At 40.7% G+C, this 19,084-nt stretch overlaps 1 protein-coding gene across 1 annotated transcript in view; it reads right to left on the bottom strand.

The window, feature by feature from the left end:
* Positions 1–19,084, bottom strand: part of SORCS3 (sortilin related VPS10 domain containing receptor 3) — a 288,897-nt gene that overhangs the window by 29,360 nt on the left and 240,453 nt on the right. Inside the window, exons 15-18 of the mRNA XM_027738740.2 lie at positions 9,876–9,993; positions 8,251–8,384; positions 3,973–4,086; positions 2,601–2,772 (exon numbers count right to left, since the gene is read on the bottom strand). Coding sequence (XP_027594541.1) covers positions 2,601–2,772; positions 3,973–4,086; positions 8,251–8,384; positions 9,876–9,993 — 538 coding nt within the window. The remainder of the gene's footprint in view (positions 1–2,600; positions 2,773–3,972; positions 4,087–8,250; positions 8,385–9,875; positions 9,994–19,084) is intronic.

A 19,084-nucleotide genomic window follows, 5' to 3' on the forward strand; every position in this document is an offset into this window, starting at 1 on the left:
TCGTCATTGCTTGCCTTCTCAGCTCACTTGCAACTACAACCTTGCTACAAAGCCTTGTCACTCCCTTGTAATGACTGAAAGAGGGAAACTATGGGGTGACATAAACAGCAGATAAGGGAGCAGAACACTTCAGTAACTGGAGCTGCCACATAAACAACCATTAACCCTCAGAGGAGTTTATGTACTCTTCAGAAGGGAGCTGAGGATGCATGGCAAGATCAGGTGCAAAAATAGACTCATAGATCTGGTCAAGAACACAACTTCATACAACAGCAATTTGGCAGTCTATTGTTTCTTCATGATCAAACCCAAACTCAGATTAAAAAAAAAGTCTAAAAAGGTTCTTATCTACTTATGTTCCTTCACATGTATACACAGTCTAAATCACAGTCCAGTCCCATATTTCTAAAAGCACAGTAAAACCATCAGTCATTCTGCATTTCTTTGTTCATCGTCATTGCCACACGCGTATTCTGAATACTGCTATGAACAGTAGTACTAAAGTAAATTCTATAAATCCTGAGAAATTCAGATTTTGATTAACTATGATGAAGTCTTCATTTACCATTGACAGCATTATGGTCAGTCACATCAATATATTGAGGGTGTGCACTAGAAGGTAGGGAAGAACTTGTTAGGGTTAGTCTGAAACAGTTGGAAGGCTGAATGAAGACCACACAGATGTATCCATAGGAGGGCTTGTCAGGCTGGGTCAGAAAGTCAGTTTAAACATAGGTACAAAACAAACAACCAGTTAATAAACAGACTGACCAGAGAAGGTGGAGGAATTCGGGAATGAATCTGTATGACAGCAAGGTAGGTAATAATTAAGACTTCTGCAGAAATTTTTTCTTCCAGCTACCAAAGAATCCTTTGATGACAATTCTTCTCAGGTTCACACTAAAAGACTGGAATACTTTTGTCCAAAATCTAAGTGTTCCTTTTATTTTCATCTTGAAATGTCTATTTTTTAAGAAACAAACTCAAAAGGCAACACATCTTTATAAGCTGTTCACCTACAAAGACATGTTCTTGAAGATCCTCTTCCCTTAGAAAAACAACCATTTCAATGAAATATTTTTCCAACTATTGTTATTTTTCAACTAAGGACATAGAATGAATGCCCTCACATATTTATTCAGCTGCCTCTTCACTCTCTAAAGTATTGTAGACTCCACTCTACAGGTACCTTGACTGCTGCCTTATTCCCCATCTGTTTATCATTCTTTGTACACCACAGTTCCGCTTGAGTTCCTTAATAAATTACTACTAGATTCCTAATTTTTAGATTATATCTGTTCTTTTATGAACTCCCACTCATAGTGTCTATACGAATCATCTTACCATGTCAAGTCTGCAGAATATAAAAGAATCAGCCAAGTAGACAAGAAATCCCCTTTGTATAAAAGCAGAGCATCCATGAATCTCTGAGGAAGCATGTAAAGAGGCCCTGTCAGTTTAACGTGGTCCCAATGAAACACTTAGTTACCGTATAAAAATTTGATTTAGCATGAGTGCGCGTCTGTCTCTCTTTGTCTGTCTGTGGGTGGTCTGCCTCCCAGCTCTCTCCAGCTACTGTCCCAAAATTATGTACACAGGCCAGAGTAGATGACAAAATACACTTGTGGTCCTCAGTCCCTGGCTGTCCCTCCTGAGACACCTAAGGATGTTAGAAGTGAGGCTGTGAGTGGACTCTTTCATTTAACCAGAAAACAGACGCAACACAATCCACTGTGGTAAGATCACTATTGGACCTCCAACACCACCTTCCATGGGCAGTCAGAAGCCAGCAGAGGAGTGCATCAGCTGCAAACTCAGATTTTTTTTGTGGTGTAGTCACATATATCCCTAAACACCAAATCAAATCACAGGCCAGAAGCAGCATCAGATCATTTGAAAAAGCCTCCTATCAGTCCGAACACATACTAAGTGCCTGCTTTAGCTCTCCAAGCCTGAGTCACAAACCTTGGTGACACAGGCCACACCATCTGTATTTGCCAAACAGACAATTACCTGACTCAGAGAGACCACCAGAAGTGCCTCAATATTTTGATGCTTTGGGCAGCAGCACGGCCTGGTATCATTTATGCTGCTGTTGGCTACAGAGGGAACCATACCAATAAATAAATACAATAGATATGGGCTGGGAGGGTGCTTTGAGGAGGCTCAATTCCTACTGCAAAACAACAATGTCCCTCACTGTTCCCTATGAGTCTGAAAATGTTCAGACTCAGCTAAAGCTTTGAATCTCAAACACAGAATTATTAAGCACAGAAACACCATTTCAGCCTCACAAACGCCATAATCAGCAGTTCACTGGAAGCAGCAAGAGGCTAGTGGGGAAACAAAGTTTTGTCCGGATCTTTCTTTCTTTAGTATTGACTTCATCACCCCTGACAGACGAGATAACCAGCCACACACCAGCTTGATGATTTGCTTGTATGTTTCACCCTTTTCTATTAATTTTCATAAATCTCAGGACTGTTGACCATTTCATAATCCCATTTGATTGCTATTTTCCCCTCAGCAACCTGAAAAGTGAAGGAAAAGAATGCCAGTCCTGCCATGCAGAGAAAAGTTTGCTGAGACCACTAACACACCTCTTCCATAAGGATGATGAAGGTGGCATTGTGTCCCTGCTCCATGACCAGCTTTCCATCAGTAGTGAGGATGTGCAGTCCCCGAGGTGCTTTTCCAGGGCACTTCTCCATCTTGGCCATGTACTTCTCTCTCAAGCCATCTGTGCAGTTGTTAGACACAATCCTTCGGTACCTAGGGAACAGTCAAAAAAGGAGATTGGGCTCAGACAGTGGATGGAAATGTTCCTTTGTGGTTTTTTTGTTTCTCCTCATTTATGGATGTGTTTTTTAAAAGGCTAACTGCCTGTATGATTCCCTCACTGAAAGGAAGAATCAAAACCCAACGTTTTATTAAATGGGAGAAAGCCAAACCAATCACAATCCAATGTTCTCCAGAGATTCTCAGCAGCAACACTGAGAAAAGACACATTGTGGAGGTGAATTACTGTGCCCTGCTAAAAGGCAGAGAACTCCTCCAACTCCTTATGCCTGCAGGATTGCACCCTGCATCCCAGCTTTTTAATTATGTTTTTTATTACATTTTGTCTGCCTCTACTGTGCTAGAAGGCACTTGAAATTATCTACCAAGGGCTTTGTCCAGTTCAATTTTAAAACAATTCAAGGAATAGTTTTCTTCTCTTAGCTCTTCTTGGAAGAGGTTAGCTAAGAAGCAAGGCACTTGGCTATTCCCAGTGTTGATGAGGGGGATTAACCCTTTCTATTAATTTCACAGTAAAAATACAAGATTGGTTAGGAAGACACAAACCCCGACAGTTTTGCAACAAGTCAGTGCAACAAGTGTTTCACAACATCTCCTGCATGATAGAATAACATTTGCAAAGTGATACTACCATAATAAACCAACACTTGCCATCTGTTCTGGATAAAACCAGGAGAAATCAGCACATACAGCTTGCCTGAAATGCAAGGCATTGTATATACAAAGTGAAAATGGCAAAGGAAAAAAAGAGGCTAAAAATTGCTCATATAAGCCTTCCTAGAAGCTGATACAAATAGGAGCTGTAATATAGTAAGAGCTTCAATAAAAACCAGTGTGAAATACCTCGAACCTGTACCTCAAATGTTCAGCTGTCTCTCAGATAGACCTTCTTGATTCATGTTTTAATTTTGCAGCAAAGGGGAGCTCCAAGTCAGACTCCAGGGATCACATATCACTTGATAGCAATGCAATATCTACACGTCATGTATGTTAACATGCTTCTCCCTGTCTCTGAGGAATGAGGCAGTGTTCTGTACAGATGCTGCTGCAAACACTACCTCATGAATACGACTGGAAGAGAGCCAGATGGGATGCAGAGAAAGAAGAACCATCCAGATTCTCTTTGTGTACTGCAAAGTCACCGAAAACAGACGGACTGCAAGACTCACTTACCCAGTGCTGTTCCAGTAGTTCTGACCAATGCTGCAATCCTTGGACAGGGAGGATGGGCTGAACCAGAAGGCTGGGATACACTGGTTGTTGCTGTGCCTCTCATACCCATAGTCACTACGGAGACAAGTCAGGAGTGCATCACTGTACCCATCTACTGGATTTAGCTCAGAGTTTTAGGTGACATCCCCGAAGTGCCTGTGTGTTGGTGGTTCTCTGCTGGATGGCGTGACATCATGGATTGGGCTCATCCAGAAACAAAGTACTGGACTAGTTTGCGAGGCAGGAACATGATTCACAGAAGGCCTATGACATCTGACAACACCAGAACTACTTACCTTGCAGAGCACTGAAGGATTTGCATTTCATCTGACAACCAAACACGGATGGAGATTAAGAAAGAAAATTGTATTGTTAATTTCTTTTCCTATTAATCTCTAATTTAAATTTCACTTTTGGGTTCTTTCGGTTTGCTTGCTTTTTGCAGTCTTTGCTTTTAGAACAAACCAGACTAATTCTAATTTTTTACTTTTTCCCAACCAAGTGGCTAGGAAAATAAAACACTAGGAGCATTTCCTGAACAGCTAGCCACGGCATGTAGATTTATGTATGTTAATGACCTCCCTGCTCTCTGACTGAGCTATGACTTGCCTGAGAGAAAAATACCGCTGATGTTTTTCTAATGTTGAACTAAAACAACACAGCCAACATGGTAGCCTAAGGATTACATGGTATTGTGTCACATAGGGAAGACAATCTAGGGTATTGATGGTTCTTTGGACCACCTAAGAGTGGAAGTGTACACAACCACATGCAAAACTTCTTTTTACAGCTGTCTTTGTGTGCCAATACAATGATGAAGCAATAGGATTAATCCAAAGATTTCCATAACTTTTAATAGGCTCTGGATCAGGTTTCTATGCATAGCCTTTATTGATAGTCTGGATTCAAAGGGCAAATAAAAAGAGATCCTGGATTTTTGCCTGAAGCAAGTTAACAAATGCCAACACACTAAACCTCAGTGAAAACAAAGACACTGCAGAAGCCACTATCTTGAAACATCTCTGTGCCCTTTAGGACAATCTGAGTTTTATCCTTCCCCCATTCAGAGTCTGAACTGCCAACAGAAAGTCTCTAGGAAGTTCTTTGATGAGACAAAATTGTGCTATGTCCCCAGCGACCCAGACTGCTACTGTTCCTTTTTTGGAGGACAAAAATTCAGCAAGCTACTTTAAAAGGTTTGGAGGTTCCCTAATGCTCTTTCTCTCAACATTCAATTTAATCATTCTCAGTGGGTCCGACCTGCACAGTCAAAAATGCCTGGCAGGGACTTGATAATTAAAAATATTCAGGAGGAGCTGTACTTTGCCCAGGAGAAGAAAAGAGCTGCATAAATATTTAATAAAATTAAAGACAACATTGCTGTGTGCCCTCAAGGTTCTGTGCTTGTTCATTAACTTCTGGTAAATGTATATTAAAACCTCGCATGCTGCCCACCTTCCTTCTCATAAGCCCCAGGGTTTGCATAAGTTAAGGAAATAATCAAGTCCAGCTGCTGTGCTGTCTTTGTCAGGAAAGCTATCTTGACAGAGTAAATAAAGAAGCAGGAGGAGGGAAAAGAAAGATCAGCGAGTGCTTTAATAACACTTTGGAGTTCCTTCTGCCAGAAAAAGGCCAGGATTTGCTTTTGAAAATGACTGCAAGGGTTGGCAGGAGTCACCCCTGATCTTGACTCATGAGGATTTGTTGAACTGGGGCCCTGGATCATAATTTATGCCCCTGAATTTTAGATCAGCCTTATATCTAATAGGAAAAAACAGCACTGCAACCGTGAGGCAGAGAGGGGCAAGGGCACTGTGACCAAATGGGAGGGAGCACAGCCCTCACAGCCTCTGCTATAGGGCTGCTGCAGTCATTTGTCCCATCCCCACGGCTCTTGAAGTCAGGTATACACCTAGTAGCTTGGGATGCTCCAAGACCAGCACCAGCCTCCAAATCTACTTAGTGGGGAAGCAGAGGGCCTGTCTGTTGGGACTTGCTGGTCAGTGTAGTCACACAGCCCCAGCTGCTGACCCTCCTCCTTTCCCTGACACTCCACAGGACCTGCTCAGTGCAACACAAGAGACAGACCAGTCAGTGCTTTCAAGAACAACTGGACACTGTGAACCCAGCCAGAAAAGGCTGAGTGGACATTTTTTTTTCTTGAAAAGGAAACATTTTTCTTGAAAATTCTTAAAGTGAAAGAGTAGGAGCTTTCCTTTCAACTGTCCTGTCCACCTTCTAGTCAGCAGAGAGAAAAGGGATTTCTCATACTGACATCCCAAAGAAGGCAGATGAATCTAAAATGTATTCTAGAATAACCCATATTTTGCCACTGCTTAAATAACTGTCTCATCCTTTAGAAGTCACAAGTCAGAGCAGATGGGTCCACCTTTTTCTCTGAAAATCACTTTTCAGATAATCAAGCTTGGTGCCCCAATTCCAGCACTGCTAGTAATTTCCCCAAACTGACTGCCCCACACCTTCCAGTCAGCCCTGCCAACTAGCATCAAAACTCACCCTTAAACTGAAGCATTTTCTTCTGATTCTCCATCACCAGCTAAAACAATTCTGCAATTGGAAGCCAGTTAACAATTCTGTTGGCAGTGCAGGGTCTGAAACAAAAGCCAGCTTGCTGTCCTCTAATTGCATTTTCTCTGCAGGACTGACAGGGTTAACAGCAATATTCTCTCATGTTAGCAGGAAAGATAAGCAAAAATGATACTGAATGCAAGCAAGAAATCTGCCAATTGACTGAAAAGGTGTGTTCTGATGCAGGTCTTTTTCAAGGCAGAACAGCACTTAAGTCCAATTTAGCTACCACAGTTTTCCACTTACAGCTCGGAAAAGACAAACTTCACTGTGAAAATAGAAAGCTGAGGAGTCATTAAGCAGCATAAGGGTAAAAAAACCCAAGTAAACTCATAAGTATCTCTAGAGATTGGTTCTTGATTCACCCCAGAGGCATATGCCACTGCCAAGGGCAAATACTGTAGAGCAAGATAGTTTGTCCTGCAAGTTCTCATGACAAGAACAAAGGGGAAAGATCTCACGAGTCAAGTTAAGGAGTCTCAGATGTAATTTTGGCATTAGGAACAAATTAAACATCCATCCAGATAAGATGAAAATCTCTGCTCTATATCCCTGAACTTCTCTTAATGCCAAACTACTACGATATTCAAGAGAACACTTTTCTTAGTTTTTCTACATTTCAGTACGTCCATGCTCCAAAACAGAACTACGAGTTTCAGCTGGCCTAAGTCCAAATAAATGTATAGATCTCACGCCTCACACCTCTTCAGAAGGTATTCAAAGGTAAGAGAAGTTTTTGGAAATTATACCGATACTGAGTCAGACATTGATCCTGATAAACTACTATAAAAATTAAAATGTTTTTTCAGCTGATCAGCTTTCAGGGTATCTTGAATTCTATTTAAATGATATTCTGATTATTTAAGCGCAAACATGACAGATATTGATGGTTTTAAATCTTTGAAATATTGCCTATCACAAGTTCTGTGTAGTAATTCCTTGTGCAGAGATCCTAACTTGTGCATTCTCCCATCTCCTATCTCTGATTGTCAAGCAGTATCAAGCAGTGTTTCATTTCCCCCCTGTTTTATTTTTAAGCTGCTTTCAAAGTGATCTTAAAGCAATTTGAAAATTATGACCCTGTTAAGTTAGAAACACCAATATTTATGCAAAACAAGTAGTTATATCTGACAAGGGTGGGCTGTAGTCGTCACAGAAGCCCTTTCAGAAATTTCTCAATAAAACATTGTTAAAAAGCAATAAATGGTTCCCAGCAATTCAAAGGAATAACAAAAAAATGTGCATGTTTTCCTAGCTTGCTCCCTAGGTATTCAATGACCTTGGAAGTGAGGACAGAGAAATTCCCTCTGTCTCCTGACAGGGACCAGAGAAGTCCTTTTCCTTTGGACCAGAGAAGTCCTGATTGTCACTCTTCTAGAATGACAGACAAAAATGTCAAACAGTACTTGCAATTTTTTGCTTTTGAATTCCAGGCTTGGATTTCTCATGGAGTTTAACAAATCTCTCCTTCAGATGGAAGGGAAGCCTCCCCCACACAACAGGTATGGGGGTCACAGCTCTGCTATATGGTGCAGTCACAGCCGCAAAGCTGCATTAGATGCAGTTTCTCTGCAAGGTTTTCTGTCTGGGTATTATTTTGACCACTACAAGAATAGCCCATGCAAAAAGTCCCCAGAAACATATACTCACCACTCGAAGTCTCCTTGACCGCAGACACACGGTTCAGACACCACAGTTTGGGAATAATCTTGACTTAGGGAACACTGGGCTCCAGGCTTGCGTTTTTTATAGATCTTCCTCTCTCCCATGACACAAGGCTCCCCCTTCATTAGTCAAGGAACAAGAGAAGAAAGAGATTTGTAGTGGCAGCTGTGTCCTAAATGGAGCATTTTGTCAAAAGATGCAAAAGGCAATGAAAACAAGCATTTACCACTGGGAGACCTGGAAGCACAGAGTCCAGCTCCCTTTTGTGTCTTTGCAAAATCAAAAGTCACCATGGGAGGACTCATGAGTGCAGTGTGTTCAGCATTGAGTTGGGATGCTAATGACAATGTGCCCAAAATGTCTGGATACCCAAGCCATCACACCCACTTATGCCATGTTTCAGAAGGCATCCACCAATATCGAGTCCTATGAATTATCCTGAAAAGACAACGTGGGTGCACTCCAGGGTTTCTTCCATATGTCAGATAAAATCTGCTGCAGAAGGAAGTGTCCAAGCCCGAAACCCAAGGCAGGGACAAAATGTAGGTGTGGAACACAGGATTTGACTCCCTTGCTCTTTCCTTAGTAGACCTGGCTTTGTTATAGATCTTGAATAATTCTGATGGTGTGTTTTGCTGGGCTTTTTGAATGCAAAGGTTTTCAAGAACACTACTGGGAGTACCTAATCTAAAAGAAACATTTGATATTTAGGTGAGTTGCTATAAACAGAATTTTCTATGATGCAGAAATAATTTGTCTGCATAGAAATAAGAAAAAAAGACAACACCTAATTGAAATATTTCTCTTTCCCATTAACAATGATACCCTTGGTTACACACGTGTCTTCTCTTTTCTTTCATTTAAATTATTTCCATTTATTCAATTCTATGACTTCAGTTATCTGACACATCCTTGCAAATTAATGCTCATTTCTAATTCATGTATTTCATTCAGGAATATCACAGTGCCAATGGTTCTGGCCCTTGTTATGTTCCCCTGCAGGGTGTGGGACATCCTGCTGGTGGCAAGTAGCCCATAAATAATCTGCAGAGGGTATTGACCTCTCAGTTCTGGTCACTTCAGGACCTAAATATATCCAGCATGAAAATAAGCCAGAGTGTATGAAAAGAAAAGCATGTATACTTGAATAGAATGAAATAATTTGGCCTTCTTTGGTGTCTTTTATTCAAGAGCTCCCCAGAGTTTTATAGACACCTGCAGGACCTGCAGGATGAATACATGTTTTTATTTTCATTTTTGAGTAGGGAAAATAGAGGTAAAGTAAAACAAAATTATTTTCATAAGTCACGGACAGAGTTACAAAGAGTTCAACATCTTCCACAATTCAATCACAAGGTGAGGTTTTACATTGCCCTAAGCACTGAGGCCAAAAAGATCCATCTGGTGCAATGGATTATTTTCATAAAAATAGAAGTTAATCTCCTGAACTTGCCCACAGAAGACTGGCCCCATGTTTATTCATGCATATTCTTTAAGGGACGCAAGAAAATCCATATGTTTTGCTGGAAATAACAACTGCATTCCTACCAGGCAACACAGAGTACAGGAAAAGGAACACCCATCAACCCCTCCCTACATGGTGGGAATACCTGATTGTGCAGATGCCAGGTTTGGTAGTCATCTTTGTTACACCTTCGGCTGAAGATAGACTTGTAATCCACCTTGACCAGCTGCCACTCAGAACGGAGACTGAAGTGCCCAAAAACTCTGAGCATGGGAGACAAAAAAAAGGAAAGAACCAGAGTCAGCCAGACATGCTTGCATTAAGCAAATAATGTTTCATGAATCTCAGCTGCAGAAACCAATACAGCCTTGGAGCTTGATGCCAGAAAATGGTATTCAGTCACGAGTAACATTTTGCTGTTCCTATGACGTCCTAAGATTGTTTATCCTTTTCCTGACACCTTGTACAGCCTCTGTTGGAAGGTCTTTCCATGACTGTAGTACCTGGCACAATGGGACCCTAGTCTAATACTTGTATCACTCAAGAACATTAAACAACTAGTTTAGACACTAGCAATGTGTCTAACATCAAGGTTTGGCTGTCTCAAAATCAAGCCTTTCTTAGATAACACAGTTTCTTTATTGTTGAACATATGTGTTGCACAAACTTACTACTTAATGAATTGTGAAACACCAGAAATTAACATTTGGGATATAGACTAAAGACAGTAGTGTCCCTTCCTCTTAGTGAATGCTGACTGCAGCTAGTAGGAGTGGAATTATAAATGATCACCACTGCAGAATTTTTTCTTAACTCTTGTGAGTAGGTCACTCATCATCAGCAGTCACTGATCACACTCCATGGTTCATCTAAGTAATAAGCAATAAGTTCATTTTCAGGATGAAAATGACACATTTTTTCACACAAATCTAGTATAACACAAGACTGAGTAAGTCAGTATATGGGAGCAGCTGGAGCTGAAGAGTCAGCACCCAAAAAACAGGGGAAGGACTCCGACTGTAATCTGAAACTCAGGTACAGATCTGTTACAAATAGAATGATGAATGATATAAAATTGAATTGTAGCAGAGGCTTCTCCTCGAGTTTGGACCAGAACATTGGGAGCAGAGATGGTTGTCAAACACAGGTTTCTCTAAATTCCATTTCAACTATGCAGCCTTCCTTCACATGCAGGTAAAACTTTGTAATTTGCCCAGAAGGGAAGGACCAAGGCAGCAACGAGCAGTGATGACACACATCACCAAAGTACCACCAGGTATTCTACATGTTGAAAGCTCATACCTTCACCAAAGAAAGCAAAATCATAGCAAACCCATGGTTTAATTAACAAATTAACACTAGGCACCCAGTCAAAAGACTCCATCTTCATGAGTGCTCAGTTTTCAATCAAAACAGATTCCCATTTCCTTGGTCCGCTATGATTTTCTCAGTAAAGAGGAACTTTTCAATCCACTGCAGCTGGATTTACAAGGAAGTGTATAATATGAGGAGATTATGATGGGTAATCAGGCTTTAAAAGCCATTAATAAAACTACAGCTTCTCATCGGCAGGGGGAAATCTCAGTACACATCAGCAGATAAAGATCAAGTTGATTTGTCCTTATAACATGCCAAGGCTTTGACTATTTTGAGTATATAAAAGAACCTAAAACTTCATCTAAAACACGAGTCCCAGATTTAAAAAATTCTGTATGTACCACAACCCAGATCTTTTCTGACACTCAAGAAAGGTCACTGCATCAGCATTATTGCAATATTTAGAGGGCAGAGAAAGATTTTTTTCATTATTCCAAATCTTTCACCAATTTATATTTTTACCCAAGCCATTTCTGAGACTAAAGTTTTTGTTGTTTTAATTATTCCAGAGTAACAAAGAAAGAGGGAGAAAGAAGATTTACAAATTTTCCTATGAAATAAGGAGAAACAGAAGAGAAGGCTTCCACACACTGACCACAATTCAGATCCCGCTGTGTCCCCAGTGTGATGCCATTCTTTACTCTGGATCATCTTAGTTTACACTGTAATCATACAGAGTGTTGGTTTTGCTCTACCCTCAGTCTTTCTGTAGACTGTAACCTTCATCAAAATTCCTCTGCATTGTGCTGTTCTTTGTGAAACAAAGACCATCCAGGAATCAGTCATGTTCTCCCACTCAGACCTGTCTCAGCTCATGGGTATCAGGGAAAGAAAGGTGGGTGGGTGAGATCTGCGAGTCTGGAGCTCTGGGTTTGCTGTGGACACCTTTCTGTATCCAAGTTCTGCCTCACAGAGGCAAGCTCCACAAAGCTGACAAGGAGGAGAGAGGATACAAGAAGAACCTGTGCCAAATACATATTCAGTTAGAAGTGAGTAGGTAGGGAAGGAGTTGTCTGTTTGAATGAGTTTATTAGGTAGCTTGTTGCTGCTCTCCAGAATAATGCTCAGCGTAGTCCTAATTGTAGGTATTACTGACACAAAATACCAAGACATTCAGGTGAAGGTGCAGAAGAAGCTGCAATTCCTGTTCCTCAGCAGAGAAGGCACATCCTAGACCAAGAGAAACTCACAGAAAACAAAGCAGTATGGGGTGCCAGGGCACTTGTTGGGAGAAGAAGGGAAGAAAGGGAAAGAGCACAGGAGGAAGGATGAGGAAAGCCTCCAAAACTGTGCTCAAATAGGAATTCTAACTGCTGTTCCCCTTCCCACTTTTCCTTGGCACTAAGTCCCATCAGCTCTTACACCACAACTGCTGTCAGCACAATCTTGTCTGAGCTGGATGTGATGCATGACTGAAACATCCTGAAACATCATTCCTGCAAAGCGGCAATGCAGCAGGCAGAAATCATTTAGCCCGGCAGATTTACACCAGTTTAGATTCGACTTGGGTGTTTATTACACAAAAAAATATAGCAAAAGGAGGAGAGAACATGATCAAACACATACACTTCCCTGAACACAGAAGATAAAAGGGCCAGAGAAATCCAACACTTTGGCAGTCATTGCTTCTCAAGGAAAATTTTGTTCCTCAAACTGACCCTGAGCTAACTGTCCATCAGGAGAGCAAAAAGTTTCCTTTTGCTTTTGAAAAATTGTCAGAATTACTTGATTTTTAAATCTACTAAAATAAGCTAAGGCAAACCTCCGACATTGAAATTCTTCCATGATAAATAATGAAAAAACCTCAAAGTTTCCTAAGTGGAAAGTGGCATATTAGCATTCCAAAAGCACAGAGAATTAGATAGTCTTTAATTAAATGATTTCAAAGATGATCTTTGTGTATAATTGCTATAATTTAGATGGAAACAATACTACACTAAATGTAATTAGAGGAGTGTGAACAGAGAGGGATGTTTTCCTCTGTGCTGCAGAGATGGTTCTGGGTCAGCTGATTCCTAAAGTAGTGAGTTCCCACCCCACCCTCCCCTTGCTAATAAAAAGCTCCTTTAGGGCTAATCAATCACTGTGTCGCAGGCTTCAGAGATAAGAGTTGCAGAGGAGCCAACAAGCACCTGCACCCTGTGTGAGCACTGCTCGCCAATACTAAATGCCACCTGGACCCCTTCAGAATGGTTTCATTGACCAGCCAACATGATGAAGGTTGTTACAGTTCATGATGACTTTGCTGTGCATTCGAAACTTCGATGAGTTGCTATAAGCAAACATAAGGAATGGAAAAGAGGTCTTTGTTATCTGTGGGGCTCCACTAGTGTCTCGAACAGTTTTCCTTGGAAAGTGATGGAAACCTTCATTGTTTGTGAAATTTAAAATGGGCTAAACAAACCATCAAAGGGCACAAACTCTGACTGAGTATGACCAGATCGTGCAGCTGAACTCTGCTTTCATCAGTTTTGTAAACTACATCACTGGATCTTTTTCCTTAGAGACTAAGGTGTATGCACATGACATCTTCCCACTGTATTTCTCCAGGTGGCCAGGTCCAAGAGAGGGTTAGGCAGACAGAAAAGAGCTGTAACATTTTAAAATTGCTAGTGTTTGGCTCTCAATAACTGTTAGCACTAAGTGCTCCAGCTGTTACATAACAGTTTCTGTATCCAGTGTAAATAAGCAAAACAAGTCCCAAGGAAAGCGATGCAAATAGAGATTGGTGGGAGTTTCTTTTTCCCTACTCAACTGGTGAGTCCTCAAGTTGCTTTGAAGATACCATCTCATTCATCTTACCCAATTTCCATGTGCCTTTGTTTTTCATTTACTTTGTCTGGTCATTAAATTAGGGAGGTAGATGCTTTTAACAAACATGGATAAACTACCAAGATGATACAGGGGAAAAGGAAATAATCTACTATAATTTTTTTATCAATGACTTTGTCTACCATGGTCTAACTGAAAGCTCTTAATCGTTTCTTGAAAGGATAGAAGACAAAAGAAGAGAGCTGGGTTTTCAAGGTCCCACTCTGGGAAGCCAACAAAAAACCCTGTATTTTGATTTTTCTAGATAAGCAGTCTGATCTGGAAGTCCTTGAGAAGCAAGAACAAGAGCCCAGATGGTATTTAGATAGGTATTTAGGTTTTCTGACTAGGTTCTCCAGCCTAAGCCATGGAACAGTAATCTACAAAACCTGGATAGGTTTTGTTCTAGCTCTTCAAGTAAGCAGTTGAAACTCCACATAAAATCTTAGCTAATAGGACAGCATCCTCTCAATTGGTTCTGTGCATAGCTCACAGTGGAATCATTGCTAAGAAATCAGAAAATGTTTCCCAAGCCCTTCTTTGGAGAAACAGGGCAAGGCTTTTATTGCCAGGACTGGATATCATTAATTTGGAGAAAAATTGTTAGAAACATGGAAAACACTTCTGAAATGCCTACAGATTCATGACAGACTCATTTTAGAAAAGGTCACTAGTAATGCTGCTATAATTATATCTTTCATTAATTTTTTAAATACACAATAACTTACAAATGCAGTATATATTGACCTGATAACCTTGTACAGAAGCCCTTTAAAAAGCTTTTTACATTTATACAGTGCTCTCTTCTCAAATTGCATTGCTTTTACCTTATCATTCCTTGCATCGTTGACAGTTGTGCTTTTTATGTAATTCAATACTGTTCATTTCTGACAGGTCAGTAGAATGAATTGAGGGTCACAAGATAACAATTCATCTACCTCTGGTCCATAGATTCAATCCCTGTCCCTGCTTAAGGTATGAGAAACAGATCTTAAGTAATAGCTCCTGCATTGCTCTCAGGAAGGGCATCAGCTGTGTCCATCTGGATCTATCCCTGCTGGCACTTTCAGATGAGCTGCCCAAGCATGAAAATGTAAATGTCTTCTCATGCCTAAATCAAGTTGCCTTCTATCATTTCTGAAGTAAACCAGTAAGACATTACATGGAGCAAGCAAGCACTGAAGCTGCATGTACTTGACTGGTCTAGTCTGGATATGGATGGAATACTTTTACCCTCACTAATCATCCTACTGTCTTTGAGTGTAACACCTGCGGCACTCAGCTGTGTCCATCATTGAAACAGATGACCAGAGATGCCATAGAAGGAAGTAGTTGATAAGGTAATCTTCACTACACAAAACATCAAAAGTACCCTCCTTTCTGAAGCATTTTCCCTTCACTGGACATCAACAAGGCGAGAGACGTGAAAAGGTTGGGTGTTTTTTTGCTTTTCTCAAAATACCCTTTGGACCTCTGAAGCCAGATTTTAATAAGATTAGGCCCCACAGGATAGACTGTAAGGATTTTTTAATATCTAAAAGTAAAAGCAAAAAATATAATATACTTAGTTGACACCATCTTTTGAGATGAACTACACAAGCAGACAGATGGATGGATCAACAGAAAAGTAAAGCCAGAACAACAGAGAGCCAAATATATACTTTAATTGATAATACTGAGAGAAAAGCTAATGCAGTGTCATCATAAATAGACTGTTTCATTTAGAAAAGCTTGAAATTAACCTTGGTTTTTATTTCCTTTCATTGTAAAAGAAAAATGCTTGCAGAGGAAGTGTCTTCGCAAGCAAAAAATCCCCAATAGTAAAATCACCCAAATTAGTAAATGCTTCAGCTGACCTGAATCTGTGCTTTTGTTGGGGGAATGTAGAAAGGGACAGAGTCCAGCAAGATCACCATCTGATTTCAGTTAAAATCCCTCTTTATTTACATCTGTGCTTCTAACAGGTAGTGACAAAACCCGATATTTAATAGGTGAACCCAAGAAGTGCCATGAAGCACACTCTGGAAGAATCACTTCCTGGCAGGGAAACAAGCATGTGTTCTGGTTTTTTGTTCTAGCCCCCTGGAGAGGATGATTTTTTCTGACCAAAACCAGGGGGAGTCACAGATCTGGCCAATCACAGCTCCAGGAGCATTAAGTAGTTAATCCACAACTGAAGGTGTTCATTCTCTCTTTGAAGTCTGTCAAACAGAACCACATGTTGCTACTGCTGCAATTTTAACAGAAAACCAGATATCCAAGGAGACCGTACCTTCCCGGCAAACATCACCAATGCTGTCTCATGAGCAGTGTTTGGTCAAACCCACCCTAAAAGTAGTTGCATAGCACAAGTTAGGGAGTTCCTCTGTACAAACAGCTTGGATAGTATCAGACAGGCTGACACACAGGCACCCAGGGTATGTCCATGCAGCACCAGGTTGGGCCCATCAGTGCAAAAGTCAAGGACCAGATCTATTCATATTTGGCTGGTCTGCTCTCGTGAACTCTGAAGGCATTTAACATTTTGGGCATGATGTGTAGACATGGACCTGAGAGGTTGCCAGGTAAAGCCTGCATATGTCTAAGCTCTGCATTTCCACTCCTGTGGATCTTGGCAAGCTTGGGGAATAAAGTTCTTTTGGCAGAGTAGGCACTTCTACAACCAGTACTGAGGTGGAGATAAGAAGCCTAGCCAGAACAGAGTTGTGGTTTGCCATTGGTTACTGTACTTTGTATCCCAGTGCTCCATGTTCTGATTAGTTCAGCATGACTAAGGCATGAATACTGGCTGCTCCTATTTCCTCTGATCCAGAGAGCTGGGTAACATGGACTAGAGATAGGGGGATGCCCTGGAAGAAACAGTAAAGATTCAGCCAAATATACTAGCTCTAGCTGAGGAACTATTGTGTTCCTGTACAAGGTTCTTTCACGTTCATCATTCCCTTGATTTGGTTTGGATTTTTCTCCCTACTATCCAGGCTGGTCCTGCATTTTCAGGGAAAATGCTAGAGCTGCTTGCTCAGGGAACACTTACAGAAGGTCTTGGTATCTAAATGTATCTCCATTCTTTGTTGACATTTATAGTTTTTCACACAATAAAGGAAAGTGCTGACAATTTCACACAAAAGAAAAGGGCCTGTTAGGAAATCTGGATATAAGCCACCTCCACGTAAGAAAGTAGCAGTAAAGTAAGACTAGCTCCTATGGTTCAGCTGTTATGGCCAAAACCACACAAACAGCAATGGAACAGTTGCAAGTTGTGCTGGTGGGGCCAGATTTTACAAATAGGTCGTGAGAGAGGAGCTATTTTCCCGTGAACTAAACATAAATCATGACTTATGAGAAACCAAATGGGCTGTGTAATCTCTCAATTTTTTTTATTAGGGTTTAGATGGAATTAGCATTAAAGGAGGTCGCTAGTTACATGGAAATTGGATGGAAAGGGACTGAGACAAGGAAGTAGAACTTAATTGAAAGAGACACAGATCAGCAATTAGGGAGAGTGGAAGAGGGAGAATTACACTATCTCATGCCTGGCAAGATGATGCAGGGAGTAAGAGACTGGAAACAAAGGAAACATAAAAAATGAAAGATGACACTGGAAAAGCCAGCAATTGCCAACAAAAAACACTGTCTAATTTTTTTCCTAAACAATAAATACATTTTTAAGAGCCGCTTTGGAGCTTTTAATTCAGTTGCTTTTGGCTGACCTGTCAACTAGGAGCAGTAGCCTGAGGGCAATGGGTGATGATTCAGGGCTGCTGTACTTCTGCCTGTGGTTGAAAAAAAAGTAAATTGGCTTCTTTTTTTTTTTTTCTCCAGAAAGAAGCGGTGCATCTTCTTCCAAATAGAATATACCATCCATTTGGATCTAGATTTTCAGATGGTGCAAATTAGTGTAATTAGACCATCTAAATAGACCATCTCAGATATAAAGCCTTGTTCCACTGCTACTATTCAGAGGGAGAAAAAACAACGGTAGTGAAATGACCAAGAATATAGCAAGATCAGACAGCAGCTTCCATGAGGGCAAATTTGTTCAAGAAAATCTTGGTCTGTATTCTTTTTCTCAACAAGAAGGCTCAAAAGAAGAATTTCACAGAACTTCTCACACAGATGAAATCTGAAGATGTGGTTTATTTCCACTTCCAAGTGAAACTGAATGTCATGACATGGAGGTTTTCCACACGAGAGAAATTCAAAGAGTTGGCCACTAGCAATCCATATTGAGCTAGTCATGGAAAGGTGCATCACTGCCAGATTTCAGGGCAAGAGGGAGAGAGAAGATGGGACAGGTGGAGAGTTTCTGTAAACACAGATTAAAAAAAAACAAAACCTTGCAATAAAAATCCTGCAGTATAGCCACGGCAGATCCTTTTCCCTCAGCTTTCGAAAACAGCCCTGGGATTATTCATCAGCTCAATGGGCACTTCCTTTAAAGTGCTACCAGAAGAGGAAAACCACTGCAAATGACATAGTACAGCATGATCTTTTAGTTAGCAAGTAATGCCAAGTGCAATTAGTAAGTAATCTGCAGAACGTATAATTACAAAGCAGCCCTACAGTTTGGACCCAATTTCTCCACTAGCTGCACAAACACTGCAAAAGGCAGTGGGGGAGACAGGGACTCTTTTATTATTATTTTTTCAAATAGAAAATGCTATCAAAATAAGAACTTACTGAATGACAAACGAAACCTTTTGAAATTTGGTCTCTAAAAAATTTATTGCCAGCGTTCTCAAACCACTTTACATGACAATTGCTTCAAAAGAAATCCCAGCAACATCAAAGGGAATATGAGACACCTAGGAAGGGGGATGGGAAAGCACATTAATTTTTAATGCTGTTTTTCAGAAGTGTTCTCTCTCTTTTTCGAAGCAGTCATGGAAGAGAACCGGTTTCTGACAGCTTTGAAACCTGAAGATGCTGCCACTCTCTTCTAGAAAAGATACTGGCAGGTATCAGCAATCTGAGTGTTTCATCCACTAACGAGTCTGTGGTCTCAACAGAGGCAGGTGCTGCTGCTTTACGAGAAGCTGGATAGCACAGCACATTCACTCATTTCAATCTTTCATCCTATGAATCAGCAGATTTCTAGCCAGAGATGTCCAATACAAATGTGGAAGCCATCGCTCAGAATATGTAAGCTCCGAACATATGTGACAG

This window comes from Pipra filicauda, unplaced genomic scaffold (assembly GCF_003945595.2).
Source record: "Pipra filicauda isolate LSUMZ 115617 unplaced genomic scaffold, ASM394559v2 scaffold85_size2586006_pilon, whole genome shotgun sequence".
NCBI classification, from domain to species: Eukaryota; Metazoa; Chordata; class Aves; order Passeriformes; family Pipridae; genus Pipra; species Pipra filicauda.